Below are 17,919 nucleotides of genomic sequence, written 5' to 3'. Positions count from 1 at the left end.
CAGATCTGCCTGGGAAAGATCTGGCTGAGAGGAATCCAGTTCAGACTGGGAAGGTAAAAAACCCAAGTTTTCATCTTCATCAGGGATTACAATGTCCTGAGCAGGACTACAAGGCCCATGGGTCATCACAAAGAGATTGTTTTGGAAAGAAGAGTGTAAGCCTGTGAGGGAAAAAAAAGAGAATGAGAGATAATGTAAGAAGAAAATTGATAGAAATGCTTATATTTGTAAATTTTGTCTTTGGCACTTTATCTAAAGAGTTCCAAGCAAATGCTGAATTTTGACTGATAGTATAAGGAAAATATAACCGAGTCAAACTTTTCAGTAGGAGCAAGAGTTCAGGACAAAACAGTTTCTTTTCCCCTAGTTATATAATGGGTCTCATTTTTATTAAGTTTTCTGAATTTGTTTTACCTTATGTTTGGTAAAGCATGTGCTAAAATGGTACAAACAGAATAAAATCAGAATAGTTCCTAGTATCTCTCATTTGTTTTTTAAGGTTGAATAGTGTCTCTTAAAGTAAATTCCACTGACTGTGATAGCATAGCTTACATTTAGTTATTTATTGTGAAGGGAACTATATTTTCACCTCAGTTTAGCTCAGTATTGTAACTGTAGAATAATCATTGGCATCACTACATGTGTTCCCTTGGACTTGGGCTGATAAAATAATTGGATACAAATGATTTGTCTGTACTTGATGCTCAAGGGTGATAACTGAACTTTCTTATGTTGTGCTCACAGTAATCATACAGTATGTTTCACTGTTATCTATACAGAACGGTAACTAAGGCTAAAAGAGATATAATAATAATAATAATAATAATAATAATAATAATAATAATAATAATAATAATAATAAATTTATTGTTATATCCCGCCCCATCTCCCCGAGGGGACTCGGGGCGGCTCACAACAATAATAAAAACAGTGACAAATTACACATTGTAAAATCAAACATGAAAAGCAGTCATACAATCAATACATACATCACATGTTAAAAACAAGGAGATAAAACAGTTCTAGGCCGAAATAGAGGGCTTCTGTAGCTTCGTGGCAGAAGTACTTAGCAAGGTATCAATAATCATGGCAGAACACTCTCTAATTAAATTAAATGGGCAGACAAATCAACCCCCAAAAATTAGTCGTCGAAGGCCCTCTGGAAAAGCCAGGTTTTAAGGCTTTTTCAAGCCTTATGGACAAAATTCTACATCTAATAAAGATATCACCATATTTATATATTTACCAAATATTCATTACAGTGTCTGGAATTTCCTTTTAGCAACACTGTAATTGTAGTTTACCTGAGCAATAGGACAATAATTTCGTTGTATTCAAAACTGGTTATTTTAGAGTGTCTGACTTCATCAAAGAGCTTTTTATGTTTTAGAATCTCAAGCAGTGTATCTTCAATTATTCTAAGTTTAATTTTCTCCATGTCAGATATTTAAGCTACTGTTTAGTTGGTAGTTTGTAATAACCCTCAATAAAGAAAAATATATTTTACAATCAGCTACTTTGTCAAATGGAGCCCCGGTGGTGAAGTGTGTTAAAGCACTGAACTGCTGAACTTGCAGACCGAAAGGTCGCAGGTTCAAATCAGAGTGAGCGCCCGCTGTTAGCTCCAGTTTCTGCCAATCAGAGCAGAGTGAGCGCCCGCTGTTAGCTCCAGTTTCTGCCAATCTAGCAGTTCAAAAACATGCAAATGTGAGTAGATGAATAGGTACCGATCCGGCAGGAAGGTAACGGTGTTCCATGCAGTCATGCCAGCCACATGACCTTGGAGGTGTCTACGGACAACGCTGGCTCTTCGGCTTAGAAATGGAGATGAGCACCAACCCCCAGAGTCAGACATGACTGGATTTAACGTAACCTTTACTTACTTTGTCAAATATGGAGAATTAGAACTAGTAAACTTAACTAGCAAAAAAGAATTATCCTGTGGTTCTATCCAAACGTATTTGGGAGTAACCTTTGACAACAAACACAGTTCTCCATTCCTTTCTTGCCCTTTAAAGCAGGTGTGGGTTTGGGGGACAGTTTCCTGTCATTAGGATCTTTTGCGGGAATGACAAATGGCAAAATATCTCCAAAGTAATTGAAATTATACTTATGGTTTTAAAAAACAGGATTTGAAAAAGTGTTAAATACTGCAGCAACACACACACACACACACACACACACAACCTATTCAAAAGGTAAATTGCTTTCCTGGAGATTTCTCAGATGGGGATCCCCCCCCTTTTTCCTTTTTGCCAGAAAAGGGGGAGTCAAGTAATATGGAAGTATCAAAAACACCCTTGGGATGATACATGTGGCCAGCAGTCACCCATTTCCTCCTTTTGCTTTAAAGGATTTTGTGAAATAAACTGTTCATGTTGTTATCTAAGAGGCAGCAAGTTATGACAGATGTATTTTCATAAGATCCAATTTTCCTCTGACTGATAGGGGAGGACAGGAACCAAAAACCAAAGAGAAGGTTTTCACACATGTCCTTTCACACATTTCCAAGTCATTTCTATGAATGATTCTTGTGCAAAGCATTGCAGTTCTTATTAATGTGCAGAATCAAAGGAATTCCCTGGAAAATCCCAATCATATTTTATTTTTTTGGAAGCTTCTCCTCCTCACCCAACAATCTCCTCATCAATCTCTAGTGATAAAAGAGTATTATTCCAGTATTCTTCAGTGACACTTTGTAGCAATTTGAGGATGACTAGTGGAATACTAGCTAATTTTTGAAAGTTATTAAGCCTACCTTAGGCAATATAATACACTTAGTGAATACATGCTTTTATTGCAGCTTTGTATTCCCTTTATACTCTTACACTGCCTTAAACATGAACTGCTATGTTTAATTTAGACTCTGTTCCCAGGGGATTACTAGGGCTAACCCTGCTTTTAGATTCAATGAGGCAATTGCCTCAAGCAACAGGGGGCTGGGGTGTTAGGTTTGCCACTTCCTACTCCACCCTCTTGGAGCCCTGCCATTCTGAAGCTGGCTATGTTGGGACAAGGACCCTTCACACTATACAATTACAGTGCTACAATTCGATTTTTAGTCCTGCCCCAAATCCCATCCTTAACTGGTTTTTGCCATTCTCATCAATGCCCAATTTAAAAGTGCTATAATTGTGGGAACTTGTGTCTGCTTTACCATTTCCTCCTTGGGTGCAGAGTAGCGACAATTATGTTATCATCAGCAATTAAAAAAATCATGTTGTAGACAAAGAGGATGTGAATGCATACCACAAACACCACAGAACACCACAGCCAAGCAGGAGGCAAAAATAAAACATATTTTGGGATATCTATTTTCACCACCCACCCCATTTTCAAGAACTGTAGAAGAAGCAGTAACCTAGTGAATATAAAGGGGCAAAAATTAAATCAATTTACCGGTACACCTGAACCAGTCAGGAGGAATCCTACATGTTTTGGCTAACTGACAACTGACCCATTCCCTTTTTCGTTATTTGACTTCAATGAGTAGGCTTTCAATGTTAGGTGCCCTGTGCCATGCCTGGGAGATTGCATCATAATTGAAAATTTGATTGTACGTAAAAGACTGACCCTTTCCCACTGCAGTACCAAAAGCCTAAATGAACAGACAGTGGAAGGGCTTTGTCATGAGGTCATTAAGCTCTCTGCTCTTCCCAAGGCCAACTGAAGCTAGATCATGCTAGAATAAGGAAAGGGAATACTTATTTTTAACTTCTGAGCAAAACAAACAAAACATACAACAACATCAGGGTCACATTCAAGATGGATAGACGAATGCCAACCATTCACTCTGGCTCCTGTGCATTGGGTGGTGTCTTGACAAAGAGGAGAGCAGCAGGTGTAACTCCATTTTAGAAAAAAAAATCAGTTGTTATGTTACTGTTAAGAGAGTGTGCATCATTGTGGGAACCTGTCTTTAGTGGGTAGTTGTTAAGCCCATAGGAACATTGTGGGTACTGTTGCTAGTTACATGATGGACCTGCCTTCTAGGTTACTTGGGTGGGACATGAGATCTTTGTAAAACAGCCTGAGGGAAAGAACTGAAGAAGAAATGAAAATAGATGGTGATCTGAGCAGCTTCAACTGTGTTTGATAGACCTCAGAACCTTTCACAGTACACAATTATAGCACTATGGTTTCACTTTAATGGCTATAGATACCTACTTTGGAATCCTATGGTTTGTGGTCTGGTGAGCTACTAGATCTCTCTGTCTGAGAATTCTCAACACTTCTCCCTAAATTGCCAATCCCAAGAATCTTGGAAGTTAAGTTTGTATAATAACACTATAATTCTATAGTGTGAATGGGCCCCTAGATACAGAACTTTGTCATTCTGTAGGCCGTGAGCTTGAAAAAAAAAACCCATAAGGATAAAAGCTATCAAATTTCAAATGAAATAAAGCATACTGCAAACAGAACAGTATAAAAACGATAAACCTTTTTTTAAAGCCGTGCTTTGTTCAGTACCTTCTTTAAACAGTTCTCTTTCTGCTTAAGCATGTTGTCATCAAATGCCCCAAGAACACAACATTGGATATTACTGAAATCTGGCAGAACTTGAGAAAATACACATTCCTAGTTGTCAGATAGTTGTTTCTCCCTCTAGCATTCTGCCTACGTTTTGAGATGTGCAGTGGAGACATTTCTATGAAGTGCCTTTATCTGTAAAGTGACAAGATGAAAATGAGACTTTTTTGCTATGGCTTCCTTAGGACTCCAAAATTCAGATGCATAATTTTAACCATCACCAGAATTTCAGTCCGTCTGGTTCTTTTTGATCAGGCATTCAAAATCCTTGTTTCTTTTATTATATTGGCTGCCTCTTAATTTGTTGCAGTTGTTATGTTATTGTGTTAATGATTGCTCATAGTTATACTTATTTTATATCTCCTGGTTATTTCTTAGGGTATAGCAAATTACACATATCTATAATAAGTACATAAATTGATAATAATGCCTGCCAGTCATATGACTGGAAAATCACTCTTCTCACTGGCAAGATCCCAATTGTTGTGTGGAGCATGCAAGGGAGAACATGTGGAAGAAGGTGATGATATTTATTATTGGCTGTATTGGTAAGAGTATTATCAGATCACACTAAAACCTATGTACAAAGAGGGAAAAAGTTAAATGTTCTCAAGCTTTTAATTCTTTCTTCTGTAGGATGTCCTATGAGAACCAAATGTGGTGGTGCTATCAGTGGAAATGGAAGCTGCATTTGCTATTCCTGTTTGTTCTCTATCTTATGTGTGTACAATGTTCAGGTAAGGACAAGGTTTATTCTCATATTCTCCTGAAAATTCCTCTAGTAAAGTTGTATTTTAAAAAACACCCCATAATTGTGTTTACATTAGTTTGGAATTAATTTTAATTACATTGGTAAGGGGAGTAATCAGTGATAGTTGGAAGCCTCAGTATGCTATTGTATAAGTGCATACATGTACAAGTAATTTGATTGCAATAGCACAGTTGCTTTGGGAATAATTTTTAAAAAGCAGAGGTTTTTTTACAGGTTTTGCTAGCATTAATTCTGAATCAAGATATCACACAATTCCTTTTTACTGTTTAAAATATAATACTGGCAAAACCAGTATCTGGGGTCCCCAGATGTTTTTGGCCTACAACTCCCAGAAATCCCAGCCAGCTTACCAGCTGTTAGGCTTTCTGGGAGTTGAAGGCCAAAAACATCTGGGGATGTAGCACAAGTAAGTAAGTAAGTAACTTTATTTTTCTACCCTGCCACCATCTCCCGGCAGGGACTCGGGGTGGCTACACGGGTCAGAAGCCCGAAAATACAAAACAATAGATCAGTTAAAACACATTGAAATACAAACATGATAAAATCAGCAGTTGTACAAAACAGTTACATTAACCAAAACAATACAGTAAATCATAAAAACCTATGTAAATCCTATGTAAAATCATACAGTAGAGTCTCACTTATCCAACACTCGCTTATCCAACGTTCTGGATTATCCAACATATTTTTGTAGTCAATGTTTTCAATACATTGTGATATTTTGTGCTAAAGTCATAAATACAGTAATTACTACATAACATTACTGCATATTGAACTACTTTTTCTGTCAAATTTGTTGTATAATTTGTAAAATCATAACCTAATTTGATGTTTAATAGGCTTTTCCTTAATCCCTCCTTATTATCCAACATATTCGCTTATCCAACATTCTGCCGGCCCGTTTATGTTGGATAAGTGAGACTCTACTGTACTATGTATTTTTGACATTAATATTGAAATCTGAAATATATACACCTTTAATTTGCAAGCCTTTCTGCTGTGGTAAAATTGCAATCTCTTGCCAATTTTGCATTATTTTTTAAATCTTGAAAATGTGTTTGAACCTGTAGGTTTCACTTCTAGGCATTCCATGTCAACCCTATATAAATATGGAGGGAGTGACTTAATGGCAGCAGAAAGGATAATGGTGCATTCCTCTAAAGATGTAAATTATAATGCTTCAAGAGTTACAGCATGAAAAATGGTTTTAAAATTGTGATGAAGAGCTTGTATTTAGAAAAAAACAAGAACAGGCATCAGGGAGGGGATGAGATGAAACTTAATTAAAAACAGAATGCTTACAAATATTTTCAGAAAAACATTTCGTGACCTCGTAAGAATAAGTACATTGATAAATAGTATAGAGGCACTAATAATTATTATAAAAAAACTGCAGACAAATCCAAGCTTGGCCCCAGGTTCCTTAAATTCCAACAAAAACAAAAAATATATACTCCATACCACCCTTCAGTTTGAAATGTGGAGTGGGCTGAATTCAGAGGCATTCATAACACTAGACAGAATGAAATGATGCTTCAGATGGCAGATGCTGAGTAGTGGCAAGTGACAACAAGGAACTGGAGGAACTGAAGAAACTTAGCTTTATGTTCTTACATGCCAAGGAGGTTGCTGTTTCTTTGCTAATGTTAAATAAGTAGGACTTCATCACATTGAGGTCCAAAAGCTGGGGAACAGTGGGGAAATCGTGGGGCAGCATAACGCTCCATGCCCTTAGTGTTGGTGGTCATGGGATTCTTTCCCATGACATTTCCCCGCTGTCCCTGGATTCCTCCACTTCCTCCTTGGCTTCTTCTATGGGGAGTTGGGCATACACCTAATTCCTCCGAGTTCTGCTTCTCAGGGCTGCTGAAACACATCCAACATGGAGCTCAACGAAGCCCTGCCAGAAGTATTTATGTATTTATTTATTTACAACACTTCTACCCTGCCTTTCTCACCTGAGGGGACTTAAGAGACTGGCAAAATTCAATGCCCAGAACAAAATTCAATAAAATCAAGCAACACATTTAAATCAATTAAAATATTTAATTAAAACATTATACAAAGCTTAAAAACATATAAATACTTAAATCCATTCATCCAGAAACCTTTGTTTTAAAACACAAACAAAGAAAATGGAGAAATGTGGAGAAAGTTAATTTCTTATATTAAATGTTAACAATGAGTTGGGGTGTGTGCAGTATTTCCAAGAGTACGCTTCCAAAAATAATGAAAATCATGTAAAACACTGTATAGGTTTAAAATGTACTATAATAAATAATAATTAATAGTAGTAGTATTTCTCTTTATATAAAAATAAAAAGATTTTTAAAGCATTGCTATTTAAAGCAAGAAAAATGAATTAATTGTTTAATGAAATCTCTGCTGCTCAGTTTCTGTTACTGTTTATTGCATGTACTCGCTAGATATGTAGTACTATATTCATTAATTACTGGCAAGGTTCAATATAACAGTTGTCATGTTTTGCTGATTTACTGTTGCATTGGGATTTTCTTGAAACCATCATATTTGATTACAAGGCAGTTGCAAAAAAAGAGAAAAAAGGACTGTGTGAATGTTTATGTGCCATCTTAACAACGAAACTTTCAAAGCTCTCACGATTTTGCCCCAGTATCAATAAGAGAACAAACGAAAGTAAACAATAATAACTAAAAATAAAGGTAAGACAGCAGGAAAGACGAGCCAATATTAACAGTTAGGCAGGGAAAACCACTCCACAGAACATCAGAAGAACATTAGGGAACAAGTGGGATAAAGATTTCTAAGATCTAGATTTTGTTGAAAAGGCAAAGCACTCTGTTTGAAGTGTTCAGAACCAGCAACTGTTGCATAGTCAGTGGCTGGACTATTGCCTGGCATTAAAGACCAATGATAATTAATTCTGAACCAACTGCACTGACTTCCAGTTTGTCTCCAAGCTCAATTCAAGGTTCTGGTTTTGAGCTACATAGTCCTTTTGGACTGGGGCCAAGATAGCTAAAAATAGTCTTCCCCTCCTCCATCTATGAACTGGCCTGAAATTTGAGATCTTGAGTAGAGCAATGTTGTGTGTCTTACTTACACTGAAAGGTTGCTGGTGAGTATACAGAAGGGGACTTTCTAAGCAGCAGCACCTCACTTTTGGAACTTGTTCCCAAAGGAAATAATACTGATTCCCTTTCAATTGGGCTTATAGCCATTAGTTAAAAAGGTGTTTTGGCTGAATTTGGTTAAACTTGTTTTTAACACTGGTTATTTAAAATTTCTTTAATATGTTCTTAACTAATAGTCTTTATATCGCCTATATATCTCTTTTGCGGGGAGTCACGATAACAAGGAAGCAATCAACAAAAACTAACTAAATACTTTGGAGAGAGCTCAAGAGTTGCCTGCGACTTAAGTTTTGTCAGAAGTTACTTTTATCAAACTGTTGGTGGCCTACAAATCTCAACAAGTGTGCCTTTGCTGGCATTCTTGAATTTTATACTTTAAGTAAGAGCCAAAGATCCTATCAGTGAATAAGCAAAATAAATAATTACAGCACTTCTCATTTTTCATCTTTGGGCTACAAAGAGAGAACGTTCAGAGTACAGCATTCAATGCAGTTGCTTGTAATTCATAGAATTACAAGAAACAAAATTGTTTATATATCAGTGTTACTAATGCTTGGTCAAAATATACTATGGAGTGACTGCGATGTATATATCATCAAAATGCTTTTTCCTTTGAACTTGTAAATATTAAAATTGATTACTTAAATGCTTTTCTGTTTCAGTAATAGGGACATAGCTAAAATTACTAGAAATATAGTATTATTTTCAAAAAATTCTAGCATATTTTGAGATTTATCATCCATTTGTGAGGGTATTTTTGTCTTTTGGCTCCTTTAAGTAAGAGGTTTTATTGACATTTAACTTCTATCTCCATTTTGAACAGAAAACTGCATATTTAACCACTCATGTTGGCATTTGTTTCCATTTTGCAACAAGCAAAGGGTTTTTTTTATAAGTTTGTTTGCTTTTGTCATGGGTGACTATAAATTTTGAGGTCAAAAAGAAAATGATTTTTTTTTCATCTTAATGCTGGCATGTGTGAGAGAGCATACACCCTTGGAACTGCATTTTCACATGTTTGGAGAGACTGGAGAGACTCAACATCTTTCCCAAAGTATTCATATTCACAACATATGTTGCTTTCCAGGAAAAAAAAATCAGTTGAATTTGTTCTTTTCTCTTTCTGTGACTTTTTTGTGGTTCTACTTTAACCATTCAATGTAATGCAATCATCTAGCACTTTGTTCTCAATACTAAAAGTGTTTACTGAAAAGAGAGCTTGCTTAAAATGTTGCTGTTATGTTCAAAACTTTAGCCCTTATTTTAAATAATTCAGACTGACTTTTTTAGACCACATTGTCAGCAGAAAGGCATGATAAGACACAAAAAAAAACATCTTTATGACTAATTCGGCTTCATTTGAAAGCAGGCTACAACTAGAATAGATTTGTCAAGAAGCCAGTGCTGACTAAGTTTAACTGGTTGTATATAGACAATGACATGCATATACTCATGGGGAAACAAATTAACATTATCATATGTATGAAATTGTGCTAACCATTAACAAGTCAAAGCAATTGTAAAATTGTTGCATAGGCTTCTATTGCTCATTTCATGGCGGGGGGGGGGGGGGAGGTGGATGGATAATATCCATTTATTCATTGAAATATGCTTCAATTCGTTCTTAAAATGAATCTGGTAGCCTTCCTTTAATCTCTCAATTCTGAAAAGTGTAAAGTAATATCTATTTAATTTGAAGACCACCTCACCATCCCTAGGGCAAATAATAGAAATGCAAATACAGGAAGCCCCCAAAGTTACAAACAAGATAAGTTCTATAGGTTTGTTCATAAGTTGAATTTGTATGTTAGTCAGAACAGGTACATTTTAAGTAAATCCACCCATTCATATATTCTTTAGCTTTGGATAGCATATGAAAGGGTTAACACCCCTGTGGTGTTTGTTGTGCTGTCTGTGCCCCTGTTAGAAGATTTCACCTCACTTTCTGTCCCTGTGATAACTGGATTTTGAAAAATGTGTCTTATTGTGGAAACAAGAATTGATGATAAAGCTTCAGTGAAGACACGTTTTCCCCATTATAACTCTTCCAAGAGTGAATTTCCCTTCTGAGGGGCAGATTTCCTTCATCCCCCCCCCCCCCCCAACCTGATATTAATGAAGAGTCATGCTTGTAACTTGGGGACTGCCTGTATAAAGTTATAACAAACAAAAATTTATCTATTCATATTTTCAGTTAAGAAGACATTCAATTAATACATACCCCTCTTTTTTTTAAAAAAAAAAGAAGAAGAAAGAATTAATTGCAATTAATTAAAATTAAATCCAGCACAAATTCAGCCGAACAAGAAAAAGTGTTATCAGATAAATTCTGGAGATTATTTCTCCAGCTTTAAACCAAAATAGTGGCCATGTGTAGACTTTAGGAAATCCAAGAAAGAAACTGTATCGCATTCACTGTCCCACTGAAGGCATAAAATTATGAGTGTTGCCTCCTTTATGGAGAAATCTATAGAGTAGTGGCAGGGAACCTTTGGCTTTTCAGAAATTCTATCTACGTACAGTATTTTCTTCTGTGCTTCTAATTCCTGCCATTTCAGTATCACAGTATATTCCAGAGCCTTTTAAATTTCTGATTAGAGAAGCATCTTTTTATTTACTTGGATGACAGCCTGAAATGGTCTGAGAGTGAGTGCCTAAAACATGGCAAAATTTCCCCTATACCCCATAGAGAGAATTTGTAGGGAAGAAAAAAATAATGTTTTTAAATTTGATTTGACAAGTTGAATCCCAACGACCTCAAAATACATATTCTGTTCCAGCCTATGTTCTGAACATATGACTCATTCATTTCTTTCAAGTGTTTTGTTTCTGGTGCCAGTTATTTTGTTCTCTATTTTGCTCTCTGGCTGAGAACTATATCATATTTGGATCTTCCTAGTCCATGCCAGCCCAATGGTCAAAAACATCATTGAGGGCCACGTGTGTTTTGAAGGCCACACTTTCCTCTCTTTAGCAAGCCCACTTCTGGGTTTTTATGTCAAATGCTGGTTGCAAGTTAGAAAATGACGGTGTTTCTCTTGTAGGAACAAGGTGTTTTGAGACTTCTAGCAGTACTGAATTATAGAACATTAGGTTGCCATCTAGAAAGTAAAATTTATGAGGTATGTATGGGATAAGCACCAAAATTAATTGGTATGACAGAGTATTATTAAAAGGGTTTTTAGTGTTCTTCACTCAAAGTGCACTTCACATAAAACAACTATTTATTTATATAAATCAAGAGATGACAGCACCTCTCAACAAGGATGGCTAGTTTTTTGAAGCATGCTCTGTTACATAAAGGAAAACACATATCTATTTGTTCTGTAAAAGGAATGAGGAAATTTTGTTTGTCTCTTAAATTAGTGTATTTCTTGTCACCGTGCAGTCTGGAAGTTTCACTACTGAAAGGGCCTAGTTCTCCTGTACTATTAGAAGTGTGTAGATATTACTTCCAGATATGGCAAAAAAGTTCAGTCAGAAAATGGCCATTATGTTTGTGTCAGGGTCAGGTGTATCACTCCTTTCCTTAATTAAAATGTGTTAACACATTGGATTACTTTGTTCAAAATAGACAGCAAGCGGTTGCTGCAGCTGTTATGCAGACAATGAATAAACTTCTGGATTAACTGGCATGATTTACTTGATACTATCTCAGTAATTTCTGATTTTGTATTGTTTTGCTGTCCTTGATTAGCAGTTCCCCTCTCTTAGATCTGAAGCTTGTGAACAAATGAAGCATATTGTCTCAAATGTCCAAAAGGAGCACAGTATAAATGATGTCAAGTTTATGAGGAGAGATCAGTAGGACTAAAATGAGGTTAGCATATACTGAATCAGACTGTGCTTGTTCCATTTTGTCTACACCAGGGCTGAGGCATCTTTGCTATTCTAAATGTTTCGACTCACAGTTCCCCAAAGTCCTAGCCTACATGACCAGTGATAAGGGATTGTGGGTGTTGTATGGTGGAATATCTGGAGAGAGACAAATGTTTGTTGTGTCACTAATGTGCAACCATTCCGCATCCAATGATTACTGGCTGCAGTTGCTCAGTAGATTTTTGGTATTTATAGACTGAATGCCAGGTGTGTAGAGGCGAACACAAAAAAAAATCCCAACAACTCCTGCTCATTTTATGGTTTTCTAAAGTATTTTATTTGTTAGTCTGAAATGGGAAAATGAGGCAGACTAAATTTTCAGTACAAACCAGTAAGGCCTCTTTCATGTGCTTATTTCAGTACTCTCATTTGATGCATTCCAGGGGTCCATTTAATTTGCCTTTTATTGTGACTTTCCTTAATTTATACTTCTTGAACAAAACATGAGCAAAAATTAAGTTGTCCTTTTCTGAATATTGTAGATAAGCTCTGATTTTAAAAAAATGTACATTGGGGGAAGCATACTAAAAATGTAAACATAGTTAATACATACCATAATTATCATATTGTATGCTAGTGAAAATGTCATTAAATGGGTCTAAAAATGTCCCAGATGTGATAAAACAAATTTAATACTGGAAAAATGAAGAACTGAGAGAAACCAAATTGACAGATTAGTGTCCATTTATGACCTAGAGTGTTTCTAGCTGAATGTGTGGAAGAGTTAAATAAGGTTTAATACTGATATGCTGAGATTCTGTTCCGGTTTTGTAAACTTCCCTCTTGTAATTTCAATTCTTTTTCATGGCAATTTAGAGATCTTCATAATGGAAGGCATTTATGCACCATACAAGTAGACTTTCTGATCTCTTTTTATTCTTGATGTCTGATAATATAGTTTTGTCTTTTATTTATGTGGAAAGTAAAACCTCAGGGCACTGCAACATTTTTGTTTTCCCCAATAAACTGGGACATACTGTGCATTCAATCTTTCTGCTATTGGATTAGCTACATAAATTAATTTGTATCCTATCCTGTTTTTGTTCTTCTCAGCAGGTAAAAATACCATGTGCCAAAACTGTGCGCACATGAACAGGGAAGCAGAAGTTAGAATGTGAGCTCTGTTTTTTTCAATTGTAATGGTTAGAAAACCTTTTATCTCTGTATTAGCTGGTGAAAAGGAAGGTGCTTACCAGTTGTATCAGTAGGTTTAATTTCACAGATCAGAATATTTGGACGCCTATATAGGAGGGTATAGAACAGCAAGACTGGGTACAAGGGGAAATTGTTAAATATTAAAATAAGAGGTAATATTTAACCTGCTCCTTCAAGTAGACAATGCAGTAATGATAAAGAGCATTAGAGTTTGCAGATAAAGGTAGACATTTGGGATTGAAAGACTAAATGAACTATCTGGCAATGTTGATCCAATAAATGCTTCATCACTATACACGTAACCTAATGAAGGAAGGTATACTATATAAGTGAATATGGGTTTTTAAGAACCTATGTACCTTAATACCTATGTACCTCCTATGAATGTTGGTTGGCCACTGGGTGGGGAAACCCTAAGGAAGAGGCTGTACTTGTGGGTTGAGTTTTGAAGGTAGGAGAACTGGACCTGGAGAGGAGCTGCAGTTGAAGGTCTCATAAATAACCCACTTTTCACTTCAATTAAGGGCTTTAAGGTTACACCAAAATGTAGCAGTAATAATGAGCAGTAGAGGCAGAAGAATACTGCAATAAACTCCTACAATGATACCTCAGTAGATGTTTGCAACCTTTGGGACAATGCATATATAACAAATTTGGATACAGTTCCATTATCTGGGCAGAGGCCAAAAGGGGACACTAGAGAGAGAAGCACAGTCCATTTTATGGAAGGAGGGGGATTGAAGGAGTAAAACCATTTCCACCTGTTTTCCTATTATTCTACTCACACATTTCCACATAGTAGAAACAACCCTTGTGTATAAAATGAAAAGTGGGGAGGGGGAATAACCAACGAAAATGGGGGAAATGGACTATCCTTCTCTATTTAGTATCCCCTAGTAGCCTCCACCCAGATAATGGAACAATACCCAAATTTAATCCTGCATCTTTTCAATTGTAAGATGTCATCAGTTGTAACATGCACACTAATTTCAGTACCATCAGGGGGAAAAAGCTTTATGTATATGAAAAAGCACCCGTGATTCTAAGACTTTAAAAAATGTTTATATTGAGGGATGCATCTTAAAATAAAAATACACTATATAATTTCCTCTGTTGTTGTTAAATATATAGAGAAAATTTGCATGCAGTTGTGTTTGCAATATTCTATTATAGCTGTCCCCATAAAATCCAGAGGTATACTTGGTTCACAATTTCATTCTAAATCAGATTCTGCCTTCTTAGTTTATATACTATCCTGCTACAATCACTGCAAATACGCGCTTGTTCACATCTTTTAAATTTTTTTTACATAGTATGTGAATGGCAAATTCAACATGAATTTTAAATAACCATAGCATAGGGGTTATTTTTATTTTAAGGAAGTACCATTAATGTAAAAGTGAAAGGAAGCTGTATTTCCAACTCCTCAATTGCTACCTTCCCTCTGCCCATATTATCACTGTAAAAAATGTTCCAAAATTGTTTTATATAACAAAAACTACAGAAGGATAGTAGGAAGATAGAAATGCAATTAATTTAATCATGACTAATGACGTATGACCACAGCCTTTCAGTGTTTCTATTTGTTCTTGTCTATGAACTCAGTTCAAGATGAGTGTTTGACTGGCTGATGCAGTGCTCTAGGAACAGAGTTGGTTTTGTTCAAGTACATGCCCTGACTGCTCAGTGCTCCTATTCTCCTAATTAATGGTGCAATGACAAGCTCATACTTTTGGGCTGAAGTCATCTTTTATCATGAAGTTATTAGGTGGAGAGAAAGAGCTCGTGGCTTAAGTTATTGTAGAAGAATTTGTGGCAAATGACAGGAATCATATAATTTGCTCCTTATAATGGTATATAGAATGCATTGACTGGGATTCTCTTCTACATCCAGAAGATATAATTTTTGGTGTTACTGAGGAGCTCTGACTAGTCATCATTTTAAAATATACTTCACAAACCTTCAGTCTCAGATGTCTTTTTTGCCTGGGAACAAAGGGCAGAAAAGAGCTTAACATCAGCCAGGATAAGAACTTTGTGATAAGTTCTTGCTGGCCTCAAATTTAACTGAAATCTCTAGAAATGATCACTATAGGCATGTGAAAGTATGGAATACCTATCTGATTATGCTGATGTAGGAATGTGTAATACAAACATCATAGTATAGTGCCTCTGGCATTAGACTACGACTGGACTGGAGATCTAATCCCTGCTCACCCATGAAAACCCACTGAGTGATTTTGGGCAAGTCACAATCTCTCAGTCCTGAAGAGGAGCAATGGCAAACCCCTTCTGAACAAATTTCATAGCAGATTCACCTTAGAGTCAGCCTAAATCAGAAATTACAAGAAGGCACACAGCAACAGCAATTACAATAATGAAAATGTGACCTACATACTGCATCTAGAAATTCTAGTGTTATAGGCCTCCAAATTCAAATTTATGGGTGGAGGGATTTTTTTAAAAAATTATCCCTAATATCCTTGTGGGGCCAATTTCAGTTCTCTGCAGTCCAATGTTTTTCAGTCCTCTACAGGCTCAGGCTGTTACAGGCTTTTCTTAAAAACATTTGGTTATAACGTACCTTTAAGTTGACTCTGACTTACAGTGAACAAGGCCTAGGATTTTCTTGGCAAAATCTTCCCTGAGTCTGCCTGGGGAGACAGGTTGGAATATAAAGTATCATCATCATCATTATCATCTATTGAGAGGAGGTTTGGCATCCCTGCCCTCTATGCAGGGCTGGCCCTAGATAATTTTCAAGTGTACGCAAATAGTATGCCCCCCCCCCCCAAACCAATCACTGAAAAATAAAAGGTAGAAAGTAGAGGTGAATAGAATATATATGTGTTACACACACACACACACACACATATGAGAGAGGCACATATGGTCCCTGCACATGTGTTTGTGTGTGTGTGTGTGTGTGTGTGTCTACAGTAGAGTCTCACTTATCCAACATAAACGGGCTGGCAGAATGTTGGATAAGCGAAAATGTTGGATAATAAGGAGGGATTCAGGAAAAGCCTATTAAACATCAAATTACATTATGATTTTACAAATTAAGCACCAAAACATCATGTTTTACAACAAATCAACAGAAAAAGCAGTTCAATACACAGTAACGTTACGTAGTAATAGCTGTATTTACTAATTTAGCACGAAAACTTCATAATGTATTGAAAAATTGACTACCAATACACTGACTACTAAAAGGCAAACTGTGTTGGATAAGTGAAGCTTGAATAAGTGAGATTCTACTGTATATCTTATACACACACACACACACACACACAATGTGGAGAATATGTGGCAAGGTAGATAGATAGGTAGGGAACCACAGCAGAGGAACCTTCCTGGGAGCAAGGCCTAATAATAATAATAATAATAATAATAATAATAATAATAATAATAATAAGTCAAGCTAGTAAAGGTGGTCCCAGTGGTGATCGGCACACTGGGTACAGTGCCTAAAGACCCAGGCCTGCACTTAAACACAATTGGAGCTGACAAAATTACCATCTGCCAGCTGCAGATCTGAAAGCATTATTCGCCGATACATCACACAGTCCTAGACACTTGGGAAGGGTCCGACATGTGATCCAATACAACAGCCAGCAGAGTGTCTACTGTGGATTCATCTTGTTGTGCTTCAAATAAAAATTGAATGTTTACAAACGTGAAGTTTTTCTATTGTTTTTCTATTGTATAATATACTTTGCATTTTACACTGTCTTGATATACATATATGCCAATAAAGGCTTATTGGAAATTGAAAATAATAATAATAAATCATCCCAACAAAGGATTCCCCCAGGCAGGAAGCAGCCAAGCTTTGAAGCTGAAAGGCTATTCAATGCTAATCAAGATTGGCAATTGAAACATTCACACCTGCCTCCAACAGACAAGAGTTCTTTCTTTCTTCCACCCTGGACATCATTCCACAGATATATAAACCCTACTTGTCTAGTTTCCAAGAGACCTCACAACCTCTGAGGATGCCTGCCATAGATGCAGGTGAAACGCCAGGAGAGAATATTTCTGGAACATAGCCATACAGCCCGGAAAATTCACAGCAACCCAGTGATTCTGGCCATGAAAGCCTTCGACAACACAATAAATTTATCCACCTCCTCCTAGTTATGAAAAGATGGGTAATAAATGTATTATTATTATTAGGCTAGATAAGGAGAGAGAGTTAATAAATTTATTATTATCACACTAGATAAGGATAAGGGGTAATAAAGTCATTATTACTATTATTAAACTAATAAATTAATAAATTTAATAAATTTAATAAATTTATTAATTTATTATTAATAAATATAACTATATATATATATATATATATATATATACTATAATTATTAATTAATTAATTAAATTAAGCTCCGGGCAGAGGACCAGGAGGGAGGCAGCAGAAAGGAGATGAGGAAGGAAGAAGGAAGGGAGGGAGGGAGGAAAGAAGGA

The 17,919-nt window shown here is 36.2% G+C and overlaps 1 protein-coding gene across 7 annotated transcripts in view; it reads left to right on the top strand.

Annotated features, from left to right (window-relative positions):
- Positions 1-17,919, top strand: part of adgrg6 (adhesion G protein-coupled receptor G6) — a 124,612-nt gene that overhangs the window by 12,987 nt on the left and 93,706 nt on the right. For all 7 annotated transcript variants that reach the window (XM_062977947.1, XM_016998380.2, XM_016998378.2 and 4 more), the window contains exon 2: positions 5,167-5,267. In XM_062977947.1, the coding sequence (XP_062834017.1) occupies positions 5,167-5,267 (101 nt within the window). The remainder of the gene's footprint in view (positions 1-5,166; positions 5,268-17,919) is intronic.

Source organism: Anolis carolinensis, chromosome 1, assembly GCF_035594765.1.
Source record: "Anolis carolinensis isolate JA03-04 chromosome 1, rAnoCar3.1.pri, whole genome shotgun sequence".
In the NCBI taxonomy this organism is placed as follows: Eukaryota; Metazoa; Chordata; class Lepidosauria; order Squamata; family Dactyloidae; genus Anolis; species Anolis carolinensis.
This window is presented reverse-complemented; position numbering and strand designations above follow the sequence as displayed.